The sequence below is a fragment of the Mugil cephalus genome, chromosome 6 (genome assembly GCF_022458985.1).
Source record: "Mugil cephalus isolate CIBA_MC_2020 chromosome 6, CIBA_Mcephalus_1.1, whole genome shotgun sequence".
Classification (NCBI taxonomy): Eukaryota; Metazoa; Chordata; class Actinopteri; order Mugiliformes; family Mugilidae; genus Mugil; species Mugil cephalus.
The window spans coordinates 5,818,981-5,845,223 of NC_061775.1; the positions used below are offsets into that span (position 1 = coordinate 5,818,981).

The window sequence follows — 26,243 nt, forward strand, 5'->3', positions numbered from 1 at the left end:
GGTGTCATCCTCGCCCACAGTTAAAAAACACACGCGCTAAAAGCTCAGTTTATTACAAACTTTGGCTTATTGAACATTATACCTCACAGTCACATCCAATTAAACAGCTGAGTAACTACTGAATGCCCAGTGCACATACACCGATCAGGCATAACATTATGACCACCTTCCTAACCCTCAGGCATTTGTTTAAATTACTACCCTTATGTGACTTTAGCACAAGAGGAGGAAGGAGGAGGAAGAGGAAGCCCACATCAGACTCTCCTTCTGAGGATGTTTCACTTTCCTGCATCTCTCTGGGAGTTGCAGGCCACGTGTTTTCATTCTGACCCTTTTCCACAGGGGAGAACACCTTCATCTTGCTCTTTGGTCGTCAAAGGAATGAAATGACCAGACAACCAAGCTCCAAACAGTTTGTGACTACAGCCAGGTGCATAAACTCACCAACTGCTCGGTTTGGGCCCGTGTTTTTATTTTCTTGAAAAAGAATGCATATATACTGCTGTGAATACACACACAGAGACACAAACACCTTCAAATAGCCCGCTAAACTGGACAACACAAGCACAAAAATGAATGAAATAACAAACGTTTTATGCATAGGCCCTATAATGGGAGATTGTCTGAGTTTAGTGTTGAACACAAAAAATGACAATTTTCTCATAAACTATCCATAATAAAGTAAACCCTAACATTGCAAAACGAATGATTTATCGTCTCATGGCTGAGAGATTAACGTAAATGTAGTTATAATGGAAGTCAATGGGACATTTTTGTCTGTTTTTTTTTTTTTTTGTCTGTGTCAATTTTAAACCTAATGCTACACAAAAACTAATTATGCAATGAAGTAAATATTAATTTACATACAATAAGTAAATAAGTCATACCCAAGACTGATTAGAAAAAAATGCCCCCATCCTCCCAACATTAGTTTTATGGAAAATATCAATTTGTTCTTTTTTTTTTGTTAGTAAAGACCTCAAACTGCCATTTAAAGGGTTAAAATCTTCAGAATGATTGAATTTTTGGTAGTTTTGTAAAGTACTGAAATGGTTCAAGAGATTTATTCAGAAAAAAGCCCCCCAAAAAATATTCATCAGTCAAGTTTTTACAGCAGTTTTTGGGACTTTTGTGTCCGCTAAGGTCACAGGAGTGTAGCAATTTTTTCCCCACGGTTCTGCCGAACATTTTTTTTTTTAAATTCTCTTTTTGTGTAGAGTGCCACATGCACTAACACAGTCAAAATGACAGCCAATATTGCGTCGGTGTCTTGGGTGTCCTGTGGCGCTTTAATAAATGCATTCAAGATGAAATACGTTGTTCACCTCCACTTTTAAGATGCATGAGAGTGTACAGTCATGTACTTTAGCTTTGAGCTAGTATCAGCATGCTCTATATGGCAATGCTCACCTACTGATTGTTTACCATGTTTGTTGTCTTACATGCAACATGTTATGCAGGCATTTGGTCATAAAGCCACTCTCAGACAACTAGACTCATCTGACTGCATCACTCAGGCTTCAGATACGTCTCAGCTGACCTTGTTCATCTATTATACTGCTAACACCACGTTGTAGAGGAACACAATTACATGCCTTTTCCTCTTCCTTCATAAAAAAAATGGGAAAGGAATGAAAAGAATGTGGGGCAGCAACACAACAGCGAGCATAATCCACCGCTCTACTGTGTTTATTGTTTCAGTTTAATCAAGACAGCGTGTCATGTGAGACTCTGGGTCACTGAATGCCCAAATAAAATCTGTTCAAGTGCATATCTGCAAACCTATACATAGTTGTGTCGAAAATAAAACAGCATACAGGTTCGCGTTCTGTTAATTTAAGATTTAATCAGATACTTTATATTCAGTGTGATACAAAATAATCTCAGGAAACCTCAGCTTAGACTAGTTTTATGTTCATTTTGTGAGGAGTGGCGATGCAATTAAAAGCACAGCCGTCTCGAGATAAAGCTGAGATTGTGTTAAATATTCTCAACCACATACCAAAATATGATCAATGTTTCTATAAATTAGTATTGCACAGAAAGTCTTTCATAATATATTAGCTCTAATAAACCTTAAGAAGCTTAAAGTCCAACAGCTTCTCAGAGGCATTGTGCACTCTTGCTTCATACCTATTAATCTTGCTGCAAACAAGCAGCAGATTCAAAACTCAGGAACTACAAATCCACTGGCCTTCGTAATCTAAGGCTGGCAGGTGAATTCAAATTCGAATATGAACGTCACCTCCACAACAGAAGTCAGACAGGATGCAGACGGTGAAATGATTGTACCCCTTCCGCCTGGTACTACTTTTTAACTGCCTGGGACGCTGAGTCACAGTGTAGACGGCGGCAAAGCAGCTAGGCTATCCTTGTTGTTTTCCAGGAACTGGCTGCAGGCAGAAAAGGCGCTGTAAAAGCTGGATGAGAGGCCAGCAATGTCTGTGGAGATGTAGGGGAGGACACCCGGAGTGGCTTGGTTGTAGTAGGTGATCTGAAACAACAAAAAACACAGGTCTAGGTGGACATTTCGTCATGTCAATTTTTACATCGTGTCAAGCTACTGTGTAACATACAACGCAGCTAAGAGGGACTAAAGCAAGCGTGCCCTTTTCATTTGGCTGACCTTGGTGACAAAACTGGACTCTTCCCAGATTGTGAAGCCAGCGCAGACCACCTCTCCCCTGGTGTAGTCCTCAGTGGGTGGGTGAGTGGGCAAAGTGACAGAGCGCAGAGCGATCAGATATGGGTCACTGAGGCAGAAAAAATGAGGACAGCAGTATTACTCAGCTTGTTGCCTGAAATATGAAGTGGGATAGGAATTCGTGACGCATACGAGGCTTTGTTGAAATGAAAAAAGCACACAAAAAATCTGCAAAATGTGAAAGCAAGATCATCTCACGACACCTGGAATCACACGGCTTCCGTCTAGATGCCAGCAAGATGAAGTCCTTCCCTTTGCCCCCTCTACTGACACAGGGTGTAGCTACGCGGTAAAGGGTGTCATCTTCATCCGCCTGTTTGATCACCTCACACTCCCTGCAGTAGAAACACAGTGGCGAGACACTCAATTTGTTACAGGCATTAACTTATTAAACAATTTCCTGTAAGGATTAATAAATTATTCTGATTCTGATTATTGAAAATTACATCTCAGATTGCTGCCACATTCAAAGAAGACCATTAATCAGTCGAGTAACATCACTAAATATTCAGTGCAGATAAATGGCTGCACGTTCATTGTTCACGGCTACTGTTGCCCTATTAGAAAATATCACTGAGAATATCAGCCATGTACTGTGAGGCTGTACTTTAGGCACAGCGTTGAGCTAATATCTACATGCTAACATGCTCTAAGTGACAATGCTAGCCTCACAATGCTCAACAGCTCCATTATTTTTCGTGTTGGTGCTGTTAGCAAGCTAACATTTTGTAGTTCTATTAGTTATGCAGACATTTGGTCATGAAATCAAAATCAAACTTTAACTATTGTATAGTAATTACACATCAGACTAACAGATGAACTAACACCACCATCCATATGGCCAAACTGTTTGTGTGGTGAAAGCAATATGTGGAAAAATATATTAGCCTTCTGTTCTCTTTGCTGGTTTCTTTAATAATATAACCCCCTGGAGGAATTTAAGCTTATCCTGCACTCCGAGTGTGATCTTAATGTATGCCATACATTTATGTGTACGCTACTGACTCATAATGCGGGTCCCACTCTTTTCTCCTCGTCAGGTCTGACAGGAGGATGAACGTCTGCTCTGCTGGGACGCTGACGTACATCTCCACCTTAAAACACAGCATGTGGTTTTCCTCCAGAGTGTACAGTCTGACCTAAGAACGAAACACATGCACAAAGATGAGGTCGGTTCATTGTCTATAAATAGGATTTGTCCCAGGTATCGTACATGCGCACATGAATAACTGTCCCATTAGTTGGCGGGATTACGGATAGACTTGCTCTTTTCATGTGTTGTGGGCTTAATGAAAAGTTTTCAGACTTATTCTGCAATATTTTTCAATTTCATTAAAACGTTGCGGCCCACATTTTGAGCACCCCGCTGTGACTGAGCCATTTCTAGTCTAAAATAATATAGGTCAAGAAAACCCAACAGCTGTAACTGCTGAATGAGCCATTTCCTGGGAAGTAACGCAAACAATACTGACCTTATTTTTCTCAGTAGTTAATACCCAGTTGTTCCTGGTATCCATTAGTTTCAGTGCCGATACACTGTTGTAGCTCAAGTACATCTGAAAAAATAGAGCATTGGTCTGAATTAATAAGTTCAAACACAATATCTGCAGTTTGAGTGCCTCAGTTCTGAGAAAATAAAATACCTGGTTGCTTGGATCCCAAGGCACAGACAAGCTTACTTCAGTTTTCTTGCAGGAGATGATATATTTCCTGTAAACATGAAGGACGGTGGTTATACATTGTGGTGCAGCTTCAGGCACTAAAGAAAGCTCAACTAATTAACTAACTAACGTGGTCAACTTTTCCTGAGAAATGGTGCTCCATGTTAAGCTATGAAACAGAGGAATACAGATTATGCTGGAGGTGAGGCATTGAGCAACTGAACAATAAACACATTATGCTTCACTGAGTCTTTTGTTGTACAATGAGTTCTGTTGCACGACACTAGAACTGTTTGAATATTACCTCCATTCACTTCACACAGATAATTCCATGTTTTGCATACCAACATAAAGTTTCAACATACACACGGATCAGGCATAACATTGTGACCATTCCTAATATTGCGTTGGTCCCCTTTTGCTGCCAAAACAGCCCTGACCCATCTGGGCATGGACTCCTCTAGACCCCTGAAGCTGTGCTCTGGTATCTGTTACCCAGATGTTAGCAGCAGATCCTTTAAGTCCAGCAAGTTGTGAGGTGGGGCTTGTCTCAAACTGGACTCATTTGTCCAGCTCGTGCTCGACTGGATTTAGATCTAGGGAATTCGGAACACCTCAGACCAGTCGTTGTGCTAGTACTGTATGTTCCCCAGGCAAGCGCCAGGCCGTCAGTGTGATGTAAAAGAAAATGTAATTCATCAGACCAGGCCACCTCCTTCCATTACTCTGTGATCCACTTCTGATGCTTACATAGCTATTGTTGCCGCTTACGTCGGTGAACACGTCAGATGCTTTGACCCTGTTGTCCAGCCATCACAACTTGGCCCTTGTCATACTCGCTCACATCTTTACGCTTGCCCATTCTCCTTCTTTTAACACATTAACTTTGAGGAAAAAATATTCACTTACTGAATATTATATCCTGCGTTAGAGGTGCCGTGATGAAGAGATAATCAGTATTATTCACCTGTCAGTGGTCATAATGTTATGCCTGATAGGGGTATGTTGCCTTTGTCATAGTCATGTTTGTGGATTTAATGGTGATGATTATTATAGTTACACAATTTAAAACTCATATGTTGATAATATAGACTATAGAAACTTTTCTTTTTATATAAGTTGTTTCTCTGACTATTAACATCTTGACTATAAATGTAACATTAGCCCTCTTATATATAAGCCAGACGCAGTAAGAACTAACACTGTAGGTTTAATGGAAAACGCTCACCTATCAAGACGAATCTTCCTTCGGGCAATGGCTTCTTGATAACGTCTTTTTCCATCCTATAAAACACGGGGAAACTTACCACTAAATACTCACAGAGAATATTTCTTATATTTCTCTAATGCAAAATAAATAGAAGCTATTTTGAAGAAAGCAGACTTAGGTTACTTAGAAAACTGACCACAGGCTCAGGTCGTATCCGTGGCAAAGTGCATGGTTTCCTGTCACTATCCAGCACCTCGAAGGTCATAAAGGCACTATTTATATGGCGCAGAGGTTCTCCACCCTGATAGGCCTCAGCGCACACTCCCACCTCCATGCTACAACACAATGTGCGCAGGCATATGGGTTCATAAAAACACACAGATATATGGTTTAAAACACACATGCATTGTGTATACTTTTGTGATACACTGCCAACATTATCATGTACTGAGTTCTATGTCATAATGCAGAGACTCACCTGTGCTTAAAGGCATTGTTCACAATGGCTTTCAGCACCAGTCGATCACCAATGTGAGACGGGCCGCGAAAATGGAACATGTCAATGCTCCTCAAGGTTGGATGAGCGTTACACAAGCGACTAGATCAGAATACAAAACAAAACAGGCAAGAGTTTGCTCTTTATCTTATCTAGCCTCATACAAATGGCCTCATACACACTTATCTTTATCTTTTGGAAAGTCACTTATTCACCTTGCTACATGTTAGATGAGAAGATTAATACCAATCGCATGTTTTTGTAGTAAATACAACATGTAGTTTTTGTTACCAGGCTTCTCAATTTCCCAGAGACACTTTTAATTGTTGGTGGTAGCATATGAACAAAATTGAATTAAACAAAGCACAGTGAGAAGGTTCTGGGTTCGACTCCACCAGTCTGCTGGGGCCTTTCTGAGCCCACTTTGTATTTTCTCTGTGTGCCCCCGTGGGTTTTCTCCTACGCTCCAAAGACAGTTGGTGGTGACTGGTGTTCATTTGTCTTTCTGTGTTAGCCCTGAGATAGACTGCTGATGTCCAGTGACAGATGGGATAGGTTCCAGCAACCTTCTAGAGCAGGGTGTCAAACATACGGCCGGGGGGCCAAAACCAGCTCGACACAGAGTCCAGTCTGGGCCCGCAGAATGAATTTACAATGTGTATGTGGGCCCCTGAACTAAAATGAGTTTGACACCCCTGCTCCAGAGGATAATGAATGAATGAATGAATGAAGGTTTCCAGTCTTGATGTAAAACCAAGCTAACTCACTCTTAGCTGCAGCTCCATATTTACAGTACAGACATACAACTGTATGAATCTTCAAATTTAGCAAGAAACTCTCTTTGGAATAACATGATTACGTAATTATTCGACACATACCTTGCTGCAATTGTAGCCACATTCTCCATCCAGGCCATAATCTGGCCTCCAAAAGTGCTGACTTGGTGGTTGGCATGGGGTGGTAGCACCAGCTCTACGCTCTCTACTCGTGTCCGCTCCGCTGGCACAGCGTCCTGATACTCCTGACATTCTCCTGGTGAGGGCACAAAAACAAGGAGTTTCAAGCAATCTGATTTTAAAGTGCTGCGCGTTATAAAAAGCCTTATGTCTGTACCAAGCTGAGCTGTGCTGCTGCTCAGTAGGTCTGTGATAATCTCAGCATGGATGAGCCTCATCCTCCTCCGCTCTGCTGCCAGGCTGTACTCCATCTGCTCCATCTGAGTGTGAGGAATCACCTGTTTTAGCTGTACCTGTGAACGCACACGGACACACACAGATCCAGGAGACATTGAGTCAGCTTTGATTCTAAAAAAAAAAGTGTAAAACTCAGTGCCCATAATTTGGTCTTTGTCTTTCACCTTTCCAGCCTCAGTTCTTCTAGCAACAAAGGTCGCAAAGGCGTGGCAGACCTTCCACTGCCTGTCAGTGTAAAGGTCTTCACAAGTCACCAATATGCCCACCTGCAATGAAAAGAATCCCCACCTTAAATTATAAACATTCATTTTATTTTCAAAGTAATACAAAGTTTCACTAACCAAAACATGACATCAACCAACCTCCATACTGGACGTGAACGCTCTGTTGACCTTTGCGATAATGTTGACAACCTTTCCTACCCTGGAGGAAACAAACACAGATTCTACTCTTTACTATCAACAGCAGTGATTGTATTCAACACAACTTGAGTCATCTCCATTATGAGACATAATGTTCCCTCAGACTAGTTTGATCATGACTGTTCAACATTTGCTGGCTATAAATGGAGAGACATTTACATACCACTGTCATTCATTAATGTTATTAATTTTCTAAATGCAACAGAAAATAGACTTTATAGTAGCATTTGTTCTTGAGGCTTTGGTGAAAGTTCACTTCAAGAGCAACTCATTTTTCCCTCTTAAGTCTCTGCACCAGTAATCATTTTAGGCTCCACCTTGGAAGAGCATTATCAAGGCTGATACGTTACTCTATGGTGTGTTCAAAATGGATGTCGTCCACCGATGCAGTGATACAGGAGCAGCCGGCGTGTCTCTCAGCTGGGAGAGAAGAGGTAACACAAAAGAATTAGGTAGAGCAGCGCAAAGCATCTACAATAAAAGCTTATGATCTGTGAATGTGTGCGACTATAAAAGTATAAGAACTGATTGGACGCGTTCCATCTGATTTTAATTTGTCTACAGAGCAGCAGCAGGGCGAATCAATGCCTGAGTGTCATCTTTTCTTTCATGAAACATTTAAATGTGAAAGAGGCCCTGTGAAACATCCGAGTACACTTTAAGTTCCTATCATTCCTGCTATAACCATATCAAATTTCATAATGCATGACTGCAGCTTATATCGCCTACTAGGAATCGGAGTGAATGAGTGAAGCAATCTAAAACAATTTGTTTGGCTGTAATGACGTGCGTCATAATTTTTAACGGATGCGGATAAAACCATTGTAGTAGAGCATGAAGCCACTTCTAAGGAAGGTTTAAGACTGGAGCCAGAGGCTGTTTAAAGTGTTTTGCGGATCCATTTTGGAAATCAGTATTTAAGCTGTGCATGCTCAAAATCATCTGGTCGTTTGCTTGCTGTGAAATGTAATGGACTGTGCAGTGATTACAAACTAAAAACACCATGCACACCATGACCAGAACTCGCTGCAAGTTTAGGTTTGTAGACTTAAAAGGGCAGGAGCCCTAGTCGTCATAATAATGTATGTGGATTTCATCATCATGCATTTGTTTTGAGTTGTCTTGGGTGACAGATCATGTACTTAGATCAATCAAAATTGTAAATGTGCTTCTGACCCTTTCCTACCAGACAAACACGCTGTAGAGTCCATCCATTTCAGCAGCTGCCCAACACTCAGCTCCCCGCAGTGGTTGGCATGGCACGGCATTACGATCTGACTCATCTGGACTTCGGTGGGGTTCCTGTATACTTCTCCATTCTCTTGGATGCACAGACTGCCCAGCATTGTGTCTGCGGCTTTCTCATCTGACGTCATAGCTCACAGCTACACAGACAGGAAAGACAGACAGATTAGACTTCTGTGCTCACGGATCAACTAGTGCAGAAACATAAAAACAGCATTCATTGTGACAGAAAGACCGTTGATGCAAATTAGAGCTCTACATACCACAGACACCATTTGTTTGTTTTGTATTGTGTTAAATGAAAACTTACTGACACAAAAAGACACGAAAAATAGCAGTCAGCTGATTTTGTTCACTTCGAAATCTGAAAACTGCTCTGTCGATTTGGTAGCAGCACCAGACTTTAAATGAGCTTTAAATAATCTGCTCAGTTTGTGGTCTGAAGAATTGCTCCATATTTCTTTCCTCCCCTAACTGGAGGACCAGTATCAGAAAAGCCTTTTTTTTATGTAATTACAGCCTTGGGGCATTTATTGAACTGTTTCACACGTATGAACAATAACACAACAGGCGCACAGTCTCCTTTCAAACTGCAGGTTGCGTCTTGTCTTTTATACAGTGGTCTAGCTGACGCACAAACTATTTCAAGGCATGCTGCTGAATGGGGCATTCGTGGAAAGTATTTGTTGGGATACAAGTGTTCGCCCATAACTTCTGCTGCAGTGGGGCGTACATGCAGTCACCTGTCCTTCCCGTTGTCAGTGACAGGGGCTGCACTGACATTTAGAAATTGATTTGCCGACAAATAACTAAGCAGTCGCCATCAGTTTCTGACACCGGTTACCACAATATACCACAAGCACTGCGGATGCGTTTGTAATCTCTGTCTTCACCCACAAACACACCAATGTCGGACTTTACAAACAACATAAAAAGGGCTTACTCAGTTTAAAAGTTTGTGCCGAAGCTGAAGTCGAGTCCTAAGTGTCGGCGAGTTACAAAACATTAGACCGGGGCTGAGAGGCTGCACCGCGGGACATGGAGCATGCTCATTTGTCCCATTCTTCAACAACTCGACAACGGAATAAACACTCAACGCGGCTTTAGCGAAAGTTTCAAGACTACACCACTGGAGGGGGAGAGAGAGAGAGAGAAAGAGAAAGAAAGAGAGAGAGAGAGGGAGGGAGGGGAGAGACCATCATCTGTAGTGTTAGCAGATTTTAAGGTGGAACTGGAGTGACCTCATTTAGATTAAAGACACGACTAAAGACACCATCCAAACAAAATACAATTAACATCAGACATGACATGTTAATGTTTACTTACCAGCTTATTTGAATGGCATTTTAGAATATAATAAAACTTTACCCAAAAAGAAAATCAATGATTCCTCTTCTTCTTCTGGGATTTTTGTCAGTTTTCCCAACAATAATTTGCTTGACCTACTCCTTGTTATACGTTTTTACACGTTTTTCCCTTGAACTGACTGTTTTTGCCAATTGTGCCTCTAACTATTTTGATACTAATGAAGCAAAATTATGATTATGTTTTTTCCCCCCAACAGATTACAAACCTAGACATATCAAAATATTAAATGGAAGTATCTAATAAAATGAACACAGCCATAGATAACTAACCTCTAACCTTCACTCGTTGGATATCAATAAATAATAATAAATGCTGCGTTATTTTTAACGTTATATAAATTAAGTAATATTTTGAAAATAATACAAATAATTCATTTTTAATGTCTTCCTGGATAAATATGATTATTGTTAGTGTACAAGTACAGTGAAATGCAGATGGAGCAAACCATTTAGATGCCCCGGGTCCAAAAACAAGGTACGATAAATAGAAGTACTTTGATAAACTTAAAATAGACTTAAAAAACTTAAAATATTATTTACAAATGTACACTCTGTTTACTGCTTAGCTACTTTGCTGACTTACGTAATATCTTACGTTCCTAAAATATTTTGTAAAAATACACTTTTACGTATATTTAATTGAAGACCTAATCACTGAATGTCAAATCAAGCAAACAATAACATAGGAACTATGAATTTGTTAATTAAATCTAGCTCCTCTTCATCGACGCTAGCGACGTCAAAACAGAAAAACCGAAACCCGGAAAGGCAGACCTTAAGGCAGATGGCTCGCCCTCATTGGCTGACGAGGACGTCAATCAAATGTAGCCCCGCCTCTTCCCCCCCGGACCAGGCTCGGTTGAGTCGTCGGGTTGAGGAGGAGTGCGGTTGGAGTGCGAGAGGGTCGCGGCCGAGATGATCTGACAGATGAAATAGAGAAAAAAGAAAGAGAAGGCGGCGTCCTCCCACACAAAACAATGTTCCCAAAAGGCAAAGGCACACCGGTGCCGTCGGACGGCCAAGCACGAGAAAAGTAAGCGAGGAAACGTTTATTATTGTGTAATTTTTTTAGCTCGTTAAGTTGCTCCCTCTTGCTCTCTGTTGTTTGCTGGACAGGCTAGCGAGAGGCGATTTCCTCCTACCGAGAATGGAATTGAATGAACCGCCTTGTCTGCTCGCCATTCCTCCTCTGAGCCGTGTTTCTGCTGCCTATTGCTCAGTGCCGTCTTCTTACATATCTCCGACCGATTCCGGTAGCACATTTGTTGTGTTTTAAACCGGCGGTCGTCTCCTATTTTTTTTCTGCGGTTATTCAGACGAGAGCACGGAGAGGAGAAAACAATAACACCGCCGCGCTACAGTACATTGTTTTCTCTGTTGCGCTCTCTGGATAGGCTCCGTTTTTATTTCCCTCAGCCCCATCAGTGCCACCAACATACTGTACCTAGCGAAACACACAACAGGCTGGCGCTGTTTTTTTTTTTCTTTCTTTCTTAATGTTTCACATCACGACGTTAAATTAGACTGTTGCTTCTTCACTTTCTTCTCCAGTTGTAGTGAATCCTCACCAGGCTTGGCTTGGTTACCAGTCCCCATTTAATTTTTATTTTTTTTTTTTTTTGGCATAGGCTATTTGGCAGCCATTGTTCAGAGGGCCTGTAGTCACTCAGTGAGCCCGTACAGGAAGACGATTACACTTCTCAGTATCTAAAATCATGTTTTTGTTTCTCACAGGTTGGCTCTATACGTCTATGAGTATTTGTTACACATAGGAGCACAGAAGTCTGCACAGACCTTTTTATCAGAGGTATGTGGAATTTGGGGTAAAGGTTCTTCCACATTGTCATTTACATTTTGTTCTCAGTCCTGGTGTTCATTCTCACGTGTTGCAATAGCACAGATAATATTTAATTGTGTTCAACTGACACGTTGATAATTGTTGAAATCTCGCTCTCCTAGATCCGATGGGAGAAGAACATAACACTCGGAGAGCCCCCTGGATTTCTACATTCTTGGTGGTGGTAAGTCTCATCGCCCTCCACTGCAACGTCCCAGGTTTCGCGTGGTTTTGTCCGCTTCATGTCCTCTCTTGTCCACAGTGTATTCTGGGACTTGTATTGTGCCGCACCAGAGAGGAGAGAGACATGTGACCACTCCAGCGAAGCGAAGGCCTTCCACGATTATGTGAGTAGGACTTGCATGAGAACTGTCGCACATATGGAGCTCTGTTGTCTGTTAAAAATAAAAAAAAACGTCTCCCTCTCAAGTCTGAGGACTGGTGTAAATATTGCACCTTGTGTTGTAGAGTGAGTCCGATTTTTTTTTTGCTGGGACAATGAAAGAAAAACATCTATTTTTTTCAGTTAACTCTCAACCAAGTGTGATAGAGTTGCCATACTCAGAGATCAATCAAATAAAGAATGATGAAGTCCGATTTCTGACTTTTTAGGCTTTCTGTAATGGGGTTTGCACATAGTTTAGAGCAATCTAAGCCGTCCAGTGTTTTCCCTAAGGGACCTTGTAGCTTTATTTAACCATCTAATGCGATTTTGGCCATAATTTTCTTTCTGCTGCTGAATTTATGGCCAGTTATCTTGATCTGTCGGTGGGTCGAATGATGCTCCCAACGACGAGCTTTATGGGCTTCTGGGAAAATGATGCTGATGTCAGCATGTCCTGAGTCAGACCTGTCGAACGCTCTCCTCTTCATCCAAGCTCCCTGCCTCAGTTGTGAAGATGAAAAAGAACCATCTGTGTGTTCTGCGCAGCGTTCGACAATATGTACACGGCACACAGCTCAGTATTTGAATAGCCTCCAGTTGCCCAAATGTTTGGAAGCTCAAGTACATGTTGAAACATATTACCTGCATTGACATAATCCTCGTGGATTTGAAGCTGGAGAACCGCTGGCGCGGCCTGAATTCAGAGATGCCACTCAGGGCATGCGCAGGATTCGGTTGGGCAGTGCTCCTCTTATGATAGCGCCTCCGTATTTGCATGGTATGGCTGTTTTGCATCCGGATTTTTGGAGATAGGGGCGTTTTCATTTTATGCATCGTTTCATGTTTTGAGTCCGTATTGAAAAAGAGCATCATCCACAGCCTTGAGTTGATCAGAGTAGCAGCCTGTCAGCGGCCGCTGCTCTTCCCATAGTTGTACTTCTCTGAAATGATTTAATGAACATTGTTTAGCTGATGGAAATAAATCAGAGTATTTAGGTTTTGCTGCTTCAGCACTAAAGAGACATTAGACGTTGAGGAGTTCTCTCACGGTGATTGATGCACGGCCCCGTTTGTTGGCACTCAGCATCGTATCGGACAGGAAGGGGTTAAAATGGAGATTTTGGTCCTGCTCTTGCCAGATAGGGTTGTCAGGGTAACCGGCCTCCTGATCTGGCAGGTGACCTGGGAGCCAGGAGAGAGGCTACGGCGTGGCTCTGCCTCTTTCAGTAACTTCATTCTTTATTATTCCAGATCATCCAGACAAAGGATGTGTGTATTTTGTTTGACAACAAGCCTGAATTCATGTGGCCTTCTTCATGGTAATTCTTTATTATTATTATTTATTTTATTCAAGTAAGATCCGTTCTTGTGTGAAAGTGGTGCAGGTTTACAATCATCTTTCCCAACATGAATTATTAAGGTGTCTTTTTTTTAACAATTCTTACATTTTAAACAAGGGCGAAAAACAACTGAGTATCATTTAGTGATTCTTTATTCTAGTCAAATGAAAGAACATCTCCGGACCAGTTTTGAAAGAATGGAAAAGGCAAAAATACGCTGTTGAATGGCATCCCCTGGTTTGACTGAGCCCATTTTCTTAACATGGAAAGCATTAAGCAAATGAGGGAACAGTGAAATGTCAGTCTGGGCAGCCTGCTGCTGTTATGTGGTGCTTTGAGAGATTCTGTTGATCTCCCTGACATCTTGTGGTTGCCCTTCGCTCTGATGTTGGTTCTCTTTGTATTTTATTGGGGGTCAGGCGAGTGTGTCTGTCTGTGTGTGCGGACAGTACTTGGACCCTAGCCTTTGTCTAGGTGTGGGGGAGGTGAGCGCTGCTCCGTTAGCAGGCAGCGCTCGTAAAGCCCCAGTGTATTCACGCCGTGGCTGACGAACGCTCCCCGGGGGCTCTGTCGCCATGGCGTCAGGGGCTGATTGATGGCTGTCATGGAGCTGAGGGGCAGATTGGAAAAAGGAAAATGGGAGTGGCACCGTGGCATATGCCCAGCATTCACGATCGCGGATGAGCCGAGGGAATAACAAGAGGAGGGGGTTGGGAAGGGAGAGAGGAGGGAGACGTAAAGTGGAGGGGACCTGCTACAAGTAACCAGAGAGGGAGAGCATCCAGTCAGGATGCAAAGTGGGTTTTATGATGTTGATTGATGGTTAAACATTTACAAGCTAAACATAGGGCCTGGTTGCTTTTGAGCTGTGGTTCCAGTGGAAGAAGTGAGGCTGTTAAGAGCACGCTAGGTCAGGAGTCGGCTGTTGGGTGGTCTCCGCTGCGGTCCAAACACCTACATCAATTCTCCTTCATCCACTTTAATGTGTTATATTTTTTCCTCTTGTTGTAGTCTCTCTCTTTACGTATATGCCCTTTCTTTTTAACGGCTACCCCATTTAACCTCTTGGTCCTCCTCACCCTCCACTTTTTTTTTTTACTTCTTTCTCTCCTATTGTTGCCCTCTCCCCCACCTCTTTGTTTTTGGAAAAGGAGCACAAGCACATGCGTAGTCATTCTGCCCTTTTGTAACCTCCTTCGGCGATTCAAACATTCATGGAAAATTTGCTTGGCCGAGACTCCTTGTGTGCTTTTACGTACAAACATGCACACGTGCTGAATCATGAGGTCGGGGGGGGGGGGGGGGGGGGGGGGGGGGGGGGGGGGGGGGGGGGGGGGGGGGAGTCTGACTTAAGGAAGGTCTCCTGGGAAGTTGTAAGGAAGGCCCTAGACAAGAGCCTCGTAGCCCGGGGCAGGTCTGAGACATCTGCCCCTTTCCGGTACCAGAGAGCCTGTGGAGAGAGACGAGGCTCATTTAGACCGAAAGCAGCACCAGGCTGTTTGGGACAGTCCAGCAAGCACAGCTGTGGCCCTTAGAGGGACATGATAAAGATCTAACACAACATGCCTGGGAACTCACCATGCACGTAGCGTTTCAGTCTGGCAAACAGTTTGTGCTCTTCTACACGGGTGTAGATCGTATACAGCGTTTTAGGACTTTTTTTGGTCAATGCCTTAAATACAGCTTGGTTTTCACTTCATTATTTCTTCGCAGGCCTTATTCCAGGAATGGGGCGTTTAAGGATAGAGCAACAAAGCAAACTGCAGACTCTGTTTTATTTGTTGTATGCAGTCAGACGGTGGGATTGTGGGGGCATAAACTGCTCTGTGAGCCTTGACTGTACATCAGCCAGCGATAAACAGAGTAACAGGTGCCTTTAAGGTTTTTAAGGTGAAAAGGCGACACACGTTTTACTGGACTAAAAAAACTGTTTACATTTCCATAGAAGTTGTAGTTGCTTCTAGGATGAGCGGGAATATCTTTATACGTCCTCTTTATGTAACCCACAACTTGGCTTTATGTTAAGTGGGACTTAACTGACCCTCAGAAATATTGTGTACAGTGTAAACATGTATAAGTGAAGTCTGGGACACAGCTTCATTCGTGTCTCTGTATATTTGGCACGTGTGGTTTTAGAGGTTATAATGGAGCTCATAATGGAGCATCTACTGCACACAGCGAGGCTGTACTGAACTAGCGTTATCAGCGCTAACCTTTGTAAAACGCACTAAGCATGACTGGCAAGTTTACTTTGATTAGAATCAAATATTCTATAAAATGTCAGCTTCAGAGAAAGTGTGAATCAAACCAAGAAAGAATACTGTGCCTTTCACACTTTAGAATATCCTTTGAAGTCTTTTCTAAATGCCTTTAGAAGGGGAGGTTTCTTTCCAGGAAGTTGCATAGAACTTGTTACCACGAATTTTGAAAAGGGGTCATAACTATGAATAACACAGTGATATCCAATTACCATATAATGCAAATAGGTTGAGAGGCTGAAATGAGAGCGTAATGGTGGTGTTCAGCTGGGTGCAAAGAAATAAAGTTCACTGAAGGCCGTGACTAGTGACTGAGGGGGAATATTGATGTTGATAATTGGAAGCAGTCCTGATCACAATATTTGAATCTGCTGTGGTTAATTTCAACAACCTGTTCCTCTTCTTGCAACGTGTTTTTACTGGCTTCCTACTTTATGGTATTGTCCCTGACTCATCTCAGTGCTGTTAGTTCCCGGCCTAAACCATAAAGTAACTTCTAATAGCAGTAAATGCAAAGACAATGTATCTTGTATTCTTTCTAATTTCTAATAACAGGGATCTTATGGGCAGGTTCAAAGTGATTATCTTCACACACAATAAGATTTTACAGGATGTGAGCATGGTCAAGTTCATTATGGATATCAGAGAAATTATTTGCAGTCATCAAGCAATTTTTCATAAATAAATACCAGAGAAACTGTAAAACCAAGCCAGACTGACATCCAAGAACCAGTGGTTGACACAGAAACACTTGAACACACCACATGCACTACAGCATAGGGCGTAGGGCTCAGCAGCACATGTGATCTGCGCCTCCCTGAGAGCAAACAGAGCCACACCAGCAGGTGGCATTAACCATCTTTTAAATAAGAGAAACAGGAAGAGCTAAGACTGGGGATATGTGTGACATCATACATAGCTGGCCTCTCTTGGATCCTGAGACCATATGTTCAATGGTCCATATGGTCCAACATGAGAGATGTTGTTAAAGAACGAGATGTGAGATGTTGTTATTGCAAGTCCCCCCATGCACATTGACGGACTTTGTCACGGATTCAGTGCTCTCTATTGGCGTGAGTCCATCTAGTTCTGATGTTGCAGGACACAAAGCAAAAAGAAGGACCCTAGGCTGTTGGCTTGGTATATCACAGCCCCAAGGTGGACTAAATGCTGGATGTCCATTTCCATGTCAGTGTCATTCTGGTTTAACTTTCTCATGAACGATTTTTCTAGGAAGTTCTTATCTTGTAACAGTGGTTTTGTTTACTGTATTCTCCTTGTATCGTGATAGCGTTGGCTTCAGGTTCAGTGTCAGGCGGCCAGAGTAAAAAATGTAGCCCTGAATGTTGGTGTTTACTGTGGACACTTTTCTACAGAGGAAGACGCAGAAACTGATGACGAAGGGGCATAGTCACTGTTATTCAGTGGGAACTGTGTGTGTCTGTTAAATAGTATCACAGACCACAAACTACTTTTTTCTGATTTCCCGTAGGGCCGAAAGATTAGGGTAAAATGTGTCATCAGGAGATGGAGAATTCTCACGAAATACATCAAGATATAAACTTCTCTATGTTCTAAACCGTAAATTAAATTGACTGTCAAAAAACAAAAAAAAAAATTAAGCCTGGGTCAGACGTGCTGCATAATGTTTATTCGAAATTGCAGCATTTGCAATTTGCTAATTGCAATGATTCAAATTGCATGGTTTCAATTTGAAATTAATTGTTCTTTATTCTGAGCCAGGAACATATAAATTATATTAGTGCTGTAACAAAGAAAAATACACACGTATAGCAAAGTTTATCACCCGTCACAACCCTCATGAAATAGAATTAATTTAACAGAAATTAATATTGCCATAGTCATTTGGTGTATTGTGTACAGCCCTTAAAGAGCTCGTAAATGAGGTAATGCCAGGCTGGAAAGTAACCCGCAGTTTATGCTTCGCATTAACGCAGACACCCATGCAGAGCCTCACTCTGACGCGCACCTCCCCAGAAATGTAACACACTGTGACGAGCACAAGACCTGTGATTGGTCCAGTTGGTAGTAGCTGGTTTCCGCTTTAGTAGCTCAACCGTCAAAAAAGACACAGCTTTTTGGGGGCTTTGTTAAAGAGCGAGCCAGACCGACGAGCACCCTAGTATAAACAGCTCGCGTGACTCCATGTGTAGGTCACTGCAGTATAAATTCACCTTAAGTTTAGAACAAACCCACAATAAATTAGGGCTTAGTATCGCTACTGTTCTCCCAACTCGTTTCACAAAACTAATGTTGTCATTGGAATCAGAGGTTTCCACAGTATTTGCTTCTAGTTGGCACATCTCACATATGGATTTACCTTAGTCCAGTTCCTCTTTGTCATTGTAGTTTTTAAATCCAAACTGATCAAGTATCTGTGAGATGATCCACAGAGCCCCCCCCCCATGACCCATAGGACCCAGAGGCCCCACTAACAACATTCTGTAGCCAGAAACCACAGGACACCCTCAGGAGACCCATGTCCATCCTCTGATGAGTCACAGGGGAAACCTACACAATATTAAGAAGGTGGTCATAATGTTATGCCTGATCATTTTAAGCCACATTACCATTTTATTTGATTAAATAATTAATTTGGGTAGTAATTAATGCTGGACTGGATAAATAAAATAGCATCAACATTGACACAGACCTCCACAGTTAGTACTGTGATATCTGCACCAGTGGATTGTTTAAGGAACCTCCAGATGCTCTGGACCTCTCATTCTTAAACCTACGGGAATTTTTGACACCACCCGGTAAAGAAGTGGGATTTATGCTTCCTTGGTCCTGGTGGTGGTAGAGGGACCCGATGGGACGTGACTTTTCCCCGTGGCCTCACTTCTCTCCCTGCTGAGGTATTTCACAGTGGCCCTGCAGCGGCAGCCTGAGCAGATATAATTAGGGAAGGTGCAGTCGATAAAAGGGAGCGTGTTGGCTATTGACCAGTGATGTCTGTAGAGCCGTGGGACTCCGTTGCTCCGTGCGAGTGTTGATACTGATCCGTTCTTGTGGTGATCCCCTGTTTATTTGCCTACATCTACGCTTCAATGTGAGCGAGCCGTGCATTAATAAATGGTTTATGCTTCTGTGTTAAGTTGACGCAGAGGCTACGGCGTTAACGCAACGACTAGCTCCGTAGCTGACGTGCACCTCCCCAGAAATGTTACCATGCAACGCAAAGGTCAAGACCTGTGATTGGTCCGCTTGGTAGTAGCATGTTTCCGCTTTCATATTTCCGACTGTTTTTGAATTGATTTTTGTTTTTGGATCAATAAAGATTCAGTAAGCTTAACTGAGGAGGTTTAGATATTTGTGTGACTCGTGTTCGGTGGAAATTTCGGAGGAATACGCTGAGTAGCGTTTGGGTGGACTGACAGCCGGACAAGTATAAATGACTCGCACTGGCACAGGCTATGTGCGTAGGTCACCGCATCTACGTCCTGCTGGTCTATAAAAGCGCCTTGAAGGTTCCTTTCTTCCCTCATTCTGTAGCTGTCCTTAGGAAGCTAAACCCCACAGCTCTGAAGACATTAGCTCATCTCAGATTGCTCCGGCTACGGGGAAGAAAATCTCAGTCAATTAGGACCGTGTGACCGTAGCAAATGGCACATTAGTGAATTAGGGCTGCGGTTTGAGCAGGAAATCAGCCCAGCTATCCCCCCCTGTGCAGCAGCACTTTGGAGCCACTGACTCAGTCCATCCCACTGATACTTATCTGATCCACTGGATCCTGGATCAGCAGGACTCAGACCCCATTAATGCCTTATTCGAGGGGGTGAGTCCGTCGGTTAGATGCTAAGGCATCGAGTTTTAATCACAGGTCTGGACGAGCGTCGTGGAGCCAGATCACACGGTGCTCATTAACTCGTTCAGACTGACGGCAAACCGAGGCTCAGCCTCAGTACTGTGATGGTCCACTTTGTCAGGACTCGCTGGTCGAGAGGCGACAAATTCGGCGAGACGCCTCGCATGTAATGAGGCGGCAATTTGATTGAATTGAAAGCACAGTCAGATTATGTTGTGTAGCACAAGAAGAAGCTTTAATGTTGCTCTTTTGCCTCTTGTTCCTTCTTAGAGTGCAGCAGCAGCCCCCAGCCCGGTGATGGGAGGGATGCCCCCCGGTGAGGGCATGCCAGGAGGACCAATGCCACCTGGCTTTTTCCAGGTCAGTCTGCCACTGTTCTCACACCCTCTTCTACTGTTAGGAATGTTATTATTTTAATTTGATTAAGCATTTCAACAATTATTCTGTTGTCATCAGATTGAACGTCATAAAATAAATTTCTTCACATTAATATGTTGCTACCCGCTGTGCTCCACGGTTTAGTTTTTGACAATGCTGTCAGGTTTTTGTGTGTGCTCTGGAGCTGTGGGTCACAACGACTACATTACCTCGTCTGCGCTGTGCTCCATTCTGCTGCGGACTTGTAGTAAACATTATAGTTGCTCTGTCTGCCTGCGCGCCTCTTGTGCTGTAAACAGGCAGACGTGGCCTGGCCATTTTCCCTAATGGAGAAATCGAAAGGTGCTGCACCTACTGTAGATCAATATCTCATGAAGATAAACTCTTTGCAGGCAACTGTGTGGAACTGACTTGTTAGAGGTGACATAAATTTGTGATGTTGCTCTGTTTCCACAAGATCAAACTGTGCAGAGCAAGTCCGCCAGTTTATTAGAACTAGAGAGGCCACAAAGTCGCGCTCCAGTAACTGATCATGTTAATATCAGGAAAGATATTTTGACAGTTATGCAGGAGCGTGTATTCACACTATACTTTCCGAACCAGAAGCCCTTTGAGGAGGCTCAATTAGACCCCTCACTCTCTGTCAGATCAGCAACATTAGCTACACAGTGCCGGTGTTTAGTGTTGTTATAAAGCTAATTGCATAGAGCTTAATTGACGCTGTTAATTCAGGGAAATTAGCACTGATAACATGCTGCATGCAGCAGGCTTCTTAATGTCTTGACTGACAGGAAAAAGAGCACACATCCTCTCCATCTGTTTTTTTTCTCTCATTCAGTGCTTTCATTTGCTTGTTCTTCTCTGCTCAGTCTCACTCTTTTACTGTTTATGACACGTAAACGAGCCTCATGTATTTTTTTGGTGTATTTTTTTTGTTTTTTTACATTTTTTTGCGCCACACTTTGGTTCTTGCATTCCAACTGTGCCTCTGCCCTGCAGTAACCCTGCTCCTCTCTCTCTGCCACTCTTTCCCTCTCTCTCGCTCCCTCCTTCCCACTTCATCTCGTCCTTCCCTCCTCCTCCGTCCTGCCTCTGTCCCCCTCCTTGCCTCTTCATTTTTTGTGATGCCACAGGGTCCTCCTGGTCCCCAGGGCTCTCCTCACCCTCAGCCTCCTCCCCCTAACAGTATGATGGGACCTCACAGTCAGGTAACGCGGCCTCTCTCTCTCTCTCTCTGTCTTTCTTTTTCTCCAGTTGTGCTGTCTGCCATCATTTGGGAACGCTGGTTCTCTGTGCTGATGCTTCATGCTTTGGCATTCGTCTCAGCTTATTTCTTTATGCCGCTTTCAGTGTTCGCGCGACATGAAACTGGGATGTTAGAATAATACTGCCTCTGAGGAGACGTGTGTAGCCTCTCAACTCGAATTTAACCGAGCGTCTGTGTTCATGTTGTAGTCCTTCATGTCGCCTCGCTTCGCTGGAGGCCCAAGAGGTCCCCCCATCAGGATGGCCAACCAGGTGGAGTTCACACACACATGCCTTCTACAGATGCTACACATTGTACATATTCGTAGCTGCTGCTTCAGTGTATGGTTTGTGTTTTTATCCCCGGTAGCCGCCAGGTGGAGGACCAGGTCCTCATCCCATGCTGCCCAACATGGACCCAACAAGACCACAAGGTGTCAATCAGTTTGCTGTCATTTAATCTTACATCAGGCACATTATATACTGGCTGCTCTCTTTACTCAAAGCAACGTTATCCCTCTAGGTCATCCTAACCTGGGGCCAATGCAGAGAATGAGTGGCCCTCGAGGTATGGGGCCTATGGGGCCTGGCCCTCAGGTAGGCTGCTTCCCTTATACAGACTAAACCCCCACTCTCTGGATGGTATATTAACTAGTAACTTTATTTAACTGGTTCTAATGATGAGCTTGTCTTCCATTATCCAGGCCTAATGTCAGTGGTTTCATGATTTTAAGTGTTTTTCTTTTCACCCTGTTTGAGTTGATCATTTTTCCTGGTCTTCTCAGAGCTTCGGTGGTGGGATGAGGCCTCCACACAACACCATGGGCCCCGGCATGCCAGGAGTGAACATGTGAGCCCTCTGTTTATTTGTAAATATCGTCTCCCATGTATTTCAGCTTAAATGTGACGTCTAACCAAACCTTCCTTTGGCTTTGCTGTGCAGGGGTCCAGGGACAGGTCGGCCATGGCCCAATCCCAACAACGCCAACTCTGTGAGTGCTAATGCGCACAAAAACACACACGCAGACATACAATTTGGTTCAGATTGCAGACAGCTCTCCTCTCAGAGCGGCAGAGGTCTGCTCTGTTCCAAGGATTTAGTCTGGGGTGTAATTGTAGTATTATATGTCATGGTTTTCACAGACAGCTGGACAGACAGCCATAATGGTATTAGGGTGATCAAATGATGAATGATGACAGTTTGAGGCATAGAAAGGGTCTGAGCTTCCATTTCTGGTCTGTAATGTTGGTGTCTTTGGTTTCAGATGCCTTACTCATCACCGTCTCCTGGTGCATACGGGGTGAGAACACATCCTGATGTATTTACTCACACACGCTGTAGAAAATGTGTGGAAACATTGGAAAACAAAGCTTAATAGTTTTTGTGTGTACGTCTGTAATGTGTCTTTATTTTGTTCTAAAGGGGGCATCTGGAGGCGGAGGCCCTCCAGGAACTCCCATCATGCCCAGCCCTGCAGGTCAGTGCTTCCCTAACCTTAAATGTTTAACATCAAGTATTCATGCATTGTTCAGTAATGGTTTTATGTGTGACTGCATGCTTTCCAGACTCAAACAACTCTGGTGACAATTTGTACACCATGATCAACACTGGACCCGGAAACCGAAATAATGTGAGTGCTGCCCTGTTCTCCCTTCTCACTCGGATCATGACGACGATAACGACACTTTCTAGAAATCAGGGTTGTGCCTGTGAATTAAATGTGTATGGTGGACGCAAAAATAGGTTTTCAGAGCACAACAATTAAGTGGCTTTAGTTTACAGAGTGTTAAATGCTTAGAGCAGTAGGCCAACACCTCTCATCGGGTACATAACATCTCAGTGTAAACCCTTTTTTTCTTTCTTTTTTTTGCCAAAGTGACAGAACAGCAGATGTTTTTAAAAGTCTCATATGGTTTATGAACATATTTATGAATTTCACATGCTACTATATGACACTGCGTGAAAAAAACCCAACTCTCACAATTCTGGCCGCTCTCAACCACACTTGCACTGTTCCTGGGTTTCAGCATCCACCTGAGAGTGTAGAGTAGATTTTTATAGAAACAAATCAAATGTTGTACTGGATGTGTTATTTGATCCTGTAGGCTACTGTTTCAGACCCACTGTTGAAACTGAAATGATCGCAATAATGTCTTTGAGTAGGAAGATGGACTGAGTTTTACAATAGCAGAAATTAAAAATGCCTTGTTTGGTAATTGGGTTTCGGGGGAACTTGTACTTTTATTCACTTTAAACTCTGTAGTCCATAATGTTGTGCCAGCTCTGCTGTGGAGCTGTGATAATTGAGTCCCTGCCTCTTTCCCCCTCTAGTTCCCTATGGGCCCTGGCTCTGATGGGCCTTTGGGAGCCATGGCCGGAATGGAACCACACCACATGAATGGATCACTAGGTAACGATATGAAACATCCAACTAACGCAGAAATGTTTGTGCTGCATCATCACCCGGCATAACACATGTTGGACGTGTATACTATGTTTCAAAGTAGCTTTTGTATGTTCATTGTTGTTTTTAATGTTTTCATTTGCAGGCTCTGGTGATATGGATGGAATGAACAAGGTAAATAATGGTCTAAGAGACATTTAGAGATTTATCCAAGATAAGGTGAAATGTTATACATGAGGGGGAAAAAAACCTCTGTGTGCTCTTTGTTTCCAGAATTCCCCAAACAATTTAAGTGGCATTAGCAATCCTCCCGGGACCCCAAGGGATGACGGGGAGCTGAGCGGAAATTTTCTCCACTCCTTTCAGAGCGAGAACGTAAGTCTCCTCAGCTAACGCCACTGGACTGTTAGTGACTGTAGCCTGTGGTGGTGAAGCCAGAGGTAGAGTCCTGTTGACCACACAGTGAAACCACAGTCACAGCATATTAGCATCGCTGACTACAAGGTTTTTAATCTTCTCCTGTCTGCGCTTCCTTAGTACTCTCCAACCATGACGATGAGCGTGTGACCCCCCTCCTTCACCCAACCCGACATTATTTGCCATCATTCCGAGGATCCGAACTCACTATAGGACACGGCCAAACACATCAGCACCAAATCAGGGACAGGCGCCATTTTGGTTCCACACTAATGCCAGAACGCTGATTGGAGAAGAATCAAAATGGCGGGCGACTACTGCTCCTTGCTCAAAATGAAGGACAATTTCTCCATTTATCACAACCCCCAAAGTGTGATGAAACCAGCTACTGAAATGCATACATGACACGTTTTATGTTCTTTGCAGAACCCCCCTCGTTCCCATTTCCATACCCCCCCCCCCCCCAAGCCCCGCCCCCGTTCTCCTCTGCCCTAGAGCGAAGAGGAAAAACATGGTTGAAGTTTACCTCTTGTACTTTTTATCGATTGCTTTGTGGTGCAAGATGTGCAGGAAATATCCGCTTTTGTCACTTAAAACACTGGAGAGTGTGCATATGCATTGTGAGCTTGGAAAGTCTTTGTCTTGTCATTTTACTTATCGCCATGCATACTGTGTCACTAAAGTCAGTTGACATAGGACTCAGAATTTGCCTTTTACTCTGTGGCCACCTTTATGAACAATGTACCATCCTTCCAAAAGCCCACCCGTCTATTTAAAGAGATTTCGAAGGGGGAAAGATGTGAACCGATAACGGCTTTTTATTGTGACAACCTCCCGCAGCATGCGAGTGCTCACATGGTTCTTACGATGTCACATTGATCCAGTTTGATCAGTTGCAGTCTCTTACTGTCGACAGCTAACGCCACTCGGCGCTCTCAGCTGTTTCCCTTTCAAACAGCTGGACTGCTGTTGTGCGCTGTCACCGGAAACCAGACTTCGGCATAAGAAGTGAGTGCATGAGTGATGAGAATCTGTGTACAACATACTACCTAGTGCTGCTCTTCTCTATGTGGACACCTGCTTTAAGATGTGGTGTATATCTCTGCCTGTGCTTAACACTCTGTGCTCTTCATCGTCGTAGCCTTCTGTGTTCTTTCCGTTTTGGTTCATTTATGATGAAATGGCTATGGATGAGTTGCCCATTTTAACCCCTCATACATATCTGTTGGTCATGCTCCCCCTCCCCGTATCATCGGCCGTCCCCCTTGGCCCGAGACCCTCCCCGTCTTGCCCACCCACATATTTTTTTATATTTTGATACAAACTTTGACTACGTATATTGCCCCAGTTATTCAGTTAGTCAAAGCTTTCTAAACTGATTCTAGTAGGCATCATTATAAACTTAGCGGCAGTCTTGTAAATGTGATTTTTGTTTCATTTTTTTTTTTTTTTTCCTGTGAACATTATAAACATCTGTCCTATGTTGCCTTTATTTGCTGATATTTTTTTATTTCAAATTGAGGAAAGATTGCTTGTTAATATAATTTTACAATAACTTATGTCACTGTGTGGGCTGTTTTTATTGAGACGTTCATATCAGCCTGGAGGAAGCTGCTGAAGCTTTGGGTGGAATCAAATGAATGCCTAAAATACACATAAATTCCATATTATACAGGGATCTTGCCGGTCGCCTGATGGGTTTACTTTGTGCCTGCATTGGAACCAGGGGGCGCTCTAGTCCACAGCCACCAGGTTAACGAGAGGGGAACATGGGACAGGAGGGAGCGCCTGTGTGCTAAAGGAAACTTACATGACAGGTTGAACAGGCTTTTGGTGTGAGAAGGGCTGCAG

At 43.2% G+C, this 26,243-nt stretch overlaps 2 protein-coding genes across 4 annotated transcripts; one reads left to right on the top strand and one right to left on the bottom strand.

Moving 5' to 3' along the window:
- Positions 1-1,826: 1,826 nt before the first annotated feature.
- On the bottom strand, positions 1,827-11,206 carry acot11b (acyl-CoA thioesterase 11b). Of its 2 annotated transcripts, none has more exons than XM_047586476.1 (16): positions 11,073-11,206; positions 8,873-9,071; positions 8,037-8,106; positions 7,627-7,687; positions 7,429-7,530; positions 7,185-7,320; positions 6,950-7,103; positions 6,054-6,173; positions 5,772-5,910; positions 5,594-5,649; positions 4,348-4,414; positions 4,177-4,260; positions 3,710-3,843; positions 2,908-3,039; positions 2,627-2,753; positions 1,827-2,494 (listed from the first exon to the last, which is right to left on the bottom strand). In XM_047586476.1, the coding sequence occupies exons 2-16, from the start codon at positions 9,060-9,062 to the stop codon at positions 2,336-2,338; spliced, it is 1,731 nt and encodes a 576-aa protein (XP_047442432.1). In that variant the 5' UTR covers positions 9,063-9,071; positions 11,073-11,206; the 3' UTR covers positions 1,827-2,335. The 2 variants fall into 2 exon arrangements, with proteins under 2 accessions (XP_047442432.1, XP_047442431.1); XM_047586475.1 differs by lacking the exon at positions 11,073-11,206 and adding an exon at positions 9,875-11,003.
- On the top strand, positions 11,188-25,951 carry ssbp3b (single stranded DNA binding protein 3b). 2 transcript variants are annotated; one of them, XM_047586477.1, is made up of 18 exons: positions 11,188-11,331; positions 12,033-12,105; positions 12,258-12,319; positions 12,398-12,482; positions 20,218-20,307; positions 21,459-21,533; positions 21,781-21,843; positions 21,941-22,004; positions 22,094-22,167; positions 22,356-22,420; positions 22,514-22,562; positions 22,836-22,871; positions 22,994-23,048; positions 23,137-23,201; positions 23,903-23,981; positions 24,121-24,149; positions 24,249-24,350; positions 24,513-25,951. In XM_047586477.1, exons 1-18 carry the CDS (start codon positions 11,276-11,278, stop codon positions 24,540-24,542), a joined length of 1,152 nt encoding a protein of 383 aa, XP_047442433.1. In that variant the 5' UTR covers positions 11,188-11,275; the 3' UTR covers positions 24,543-25,951. The 2 variants fall into 2 exon arrangements, with proteins under 2 accessions (XP_047442433.1, XP_047442434.1); XM_047586478.1 differs by lacking the exon at positions 21,459-21,533.
- Positions 25,952-26,243: the final 292 nt, after the last annotated feature.

What these genes read in the sequence shown, in the direction of transcription:
- acot11b (XM_047586476.1), bottom strand. Translation starts at nt 9,062, where the DNA reads ATGACGTCAGATGAGAAAGCCGCAGACACAATGCTGGGCAGTCTGTGC. An exon ending in CGTTCACGTCCAGTATGGAG is followed by an intron (nt 7,531 to 7,626) that starts GTTGGTTGATGT and finishes TTTTCATTGCAG; the next exon opens with GTGGGCATATTGGTGACTTG. An exon ending in GGATACGACCTGAGCCTGTG is followed by an intron (nt 5,650 to 5,771) that starts GTCAGTTTTCTA and finishes CGTGTTTTATAG; the next exon opens with GATGGAAAAAGACGTTATCA.
- ssbp3b (XM_047586477.1), top strand. Translation starts at nt 11,276, where the DNA reads ATGTTCCCAAAAGGCAAAGGCACACCGGTGCCGTCGGACGGCCAAGCA. An exon ending in CATCATGCCCAGCCCTGCAG is followed by an intron (nt 23,049 to 23,136) that starts GTCAGTGCTTCC and finishes CATGCTTTCCAG; the next exon opens with ACTCAAACAACTCTGGTGAC. An exon ending in ACTCCTTTCAGAGCGAGAAC is followed by an intron (nt 24,351 to 24,512) that starts GTAAGTCTCCTC and finishes GCGCTTCCTTAG; the next exon opens with TACTCTCCAACCATGACGAT.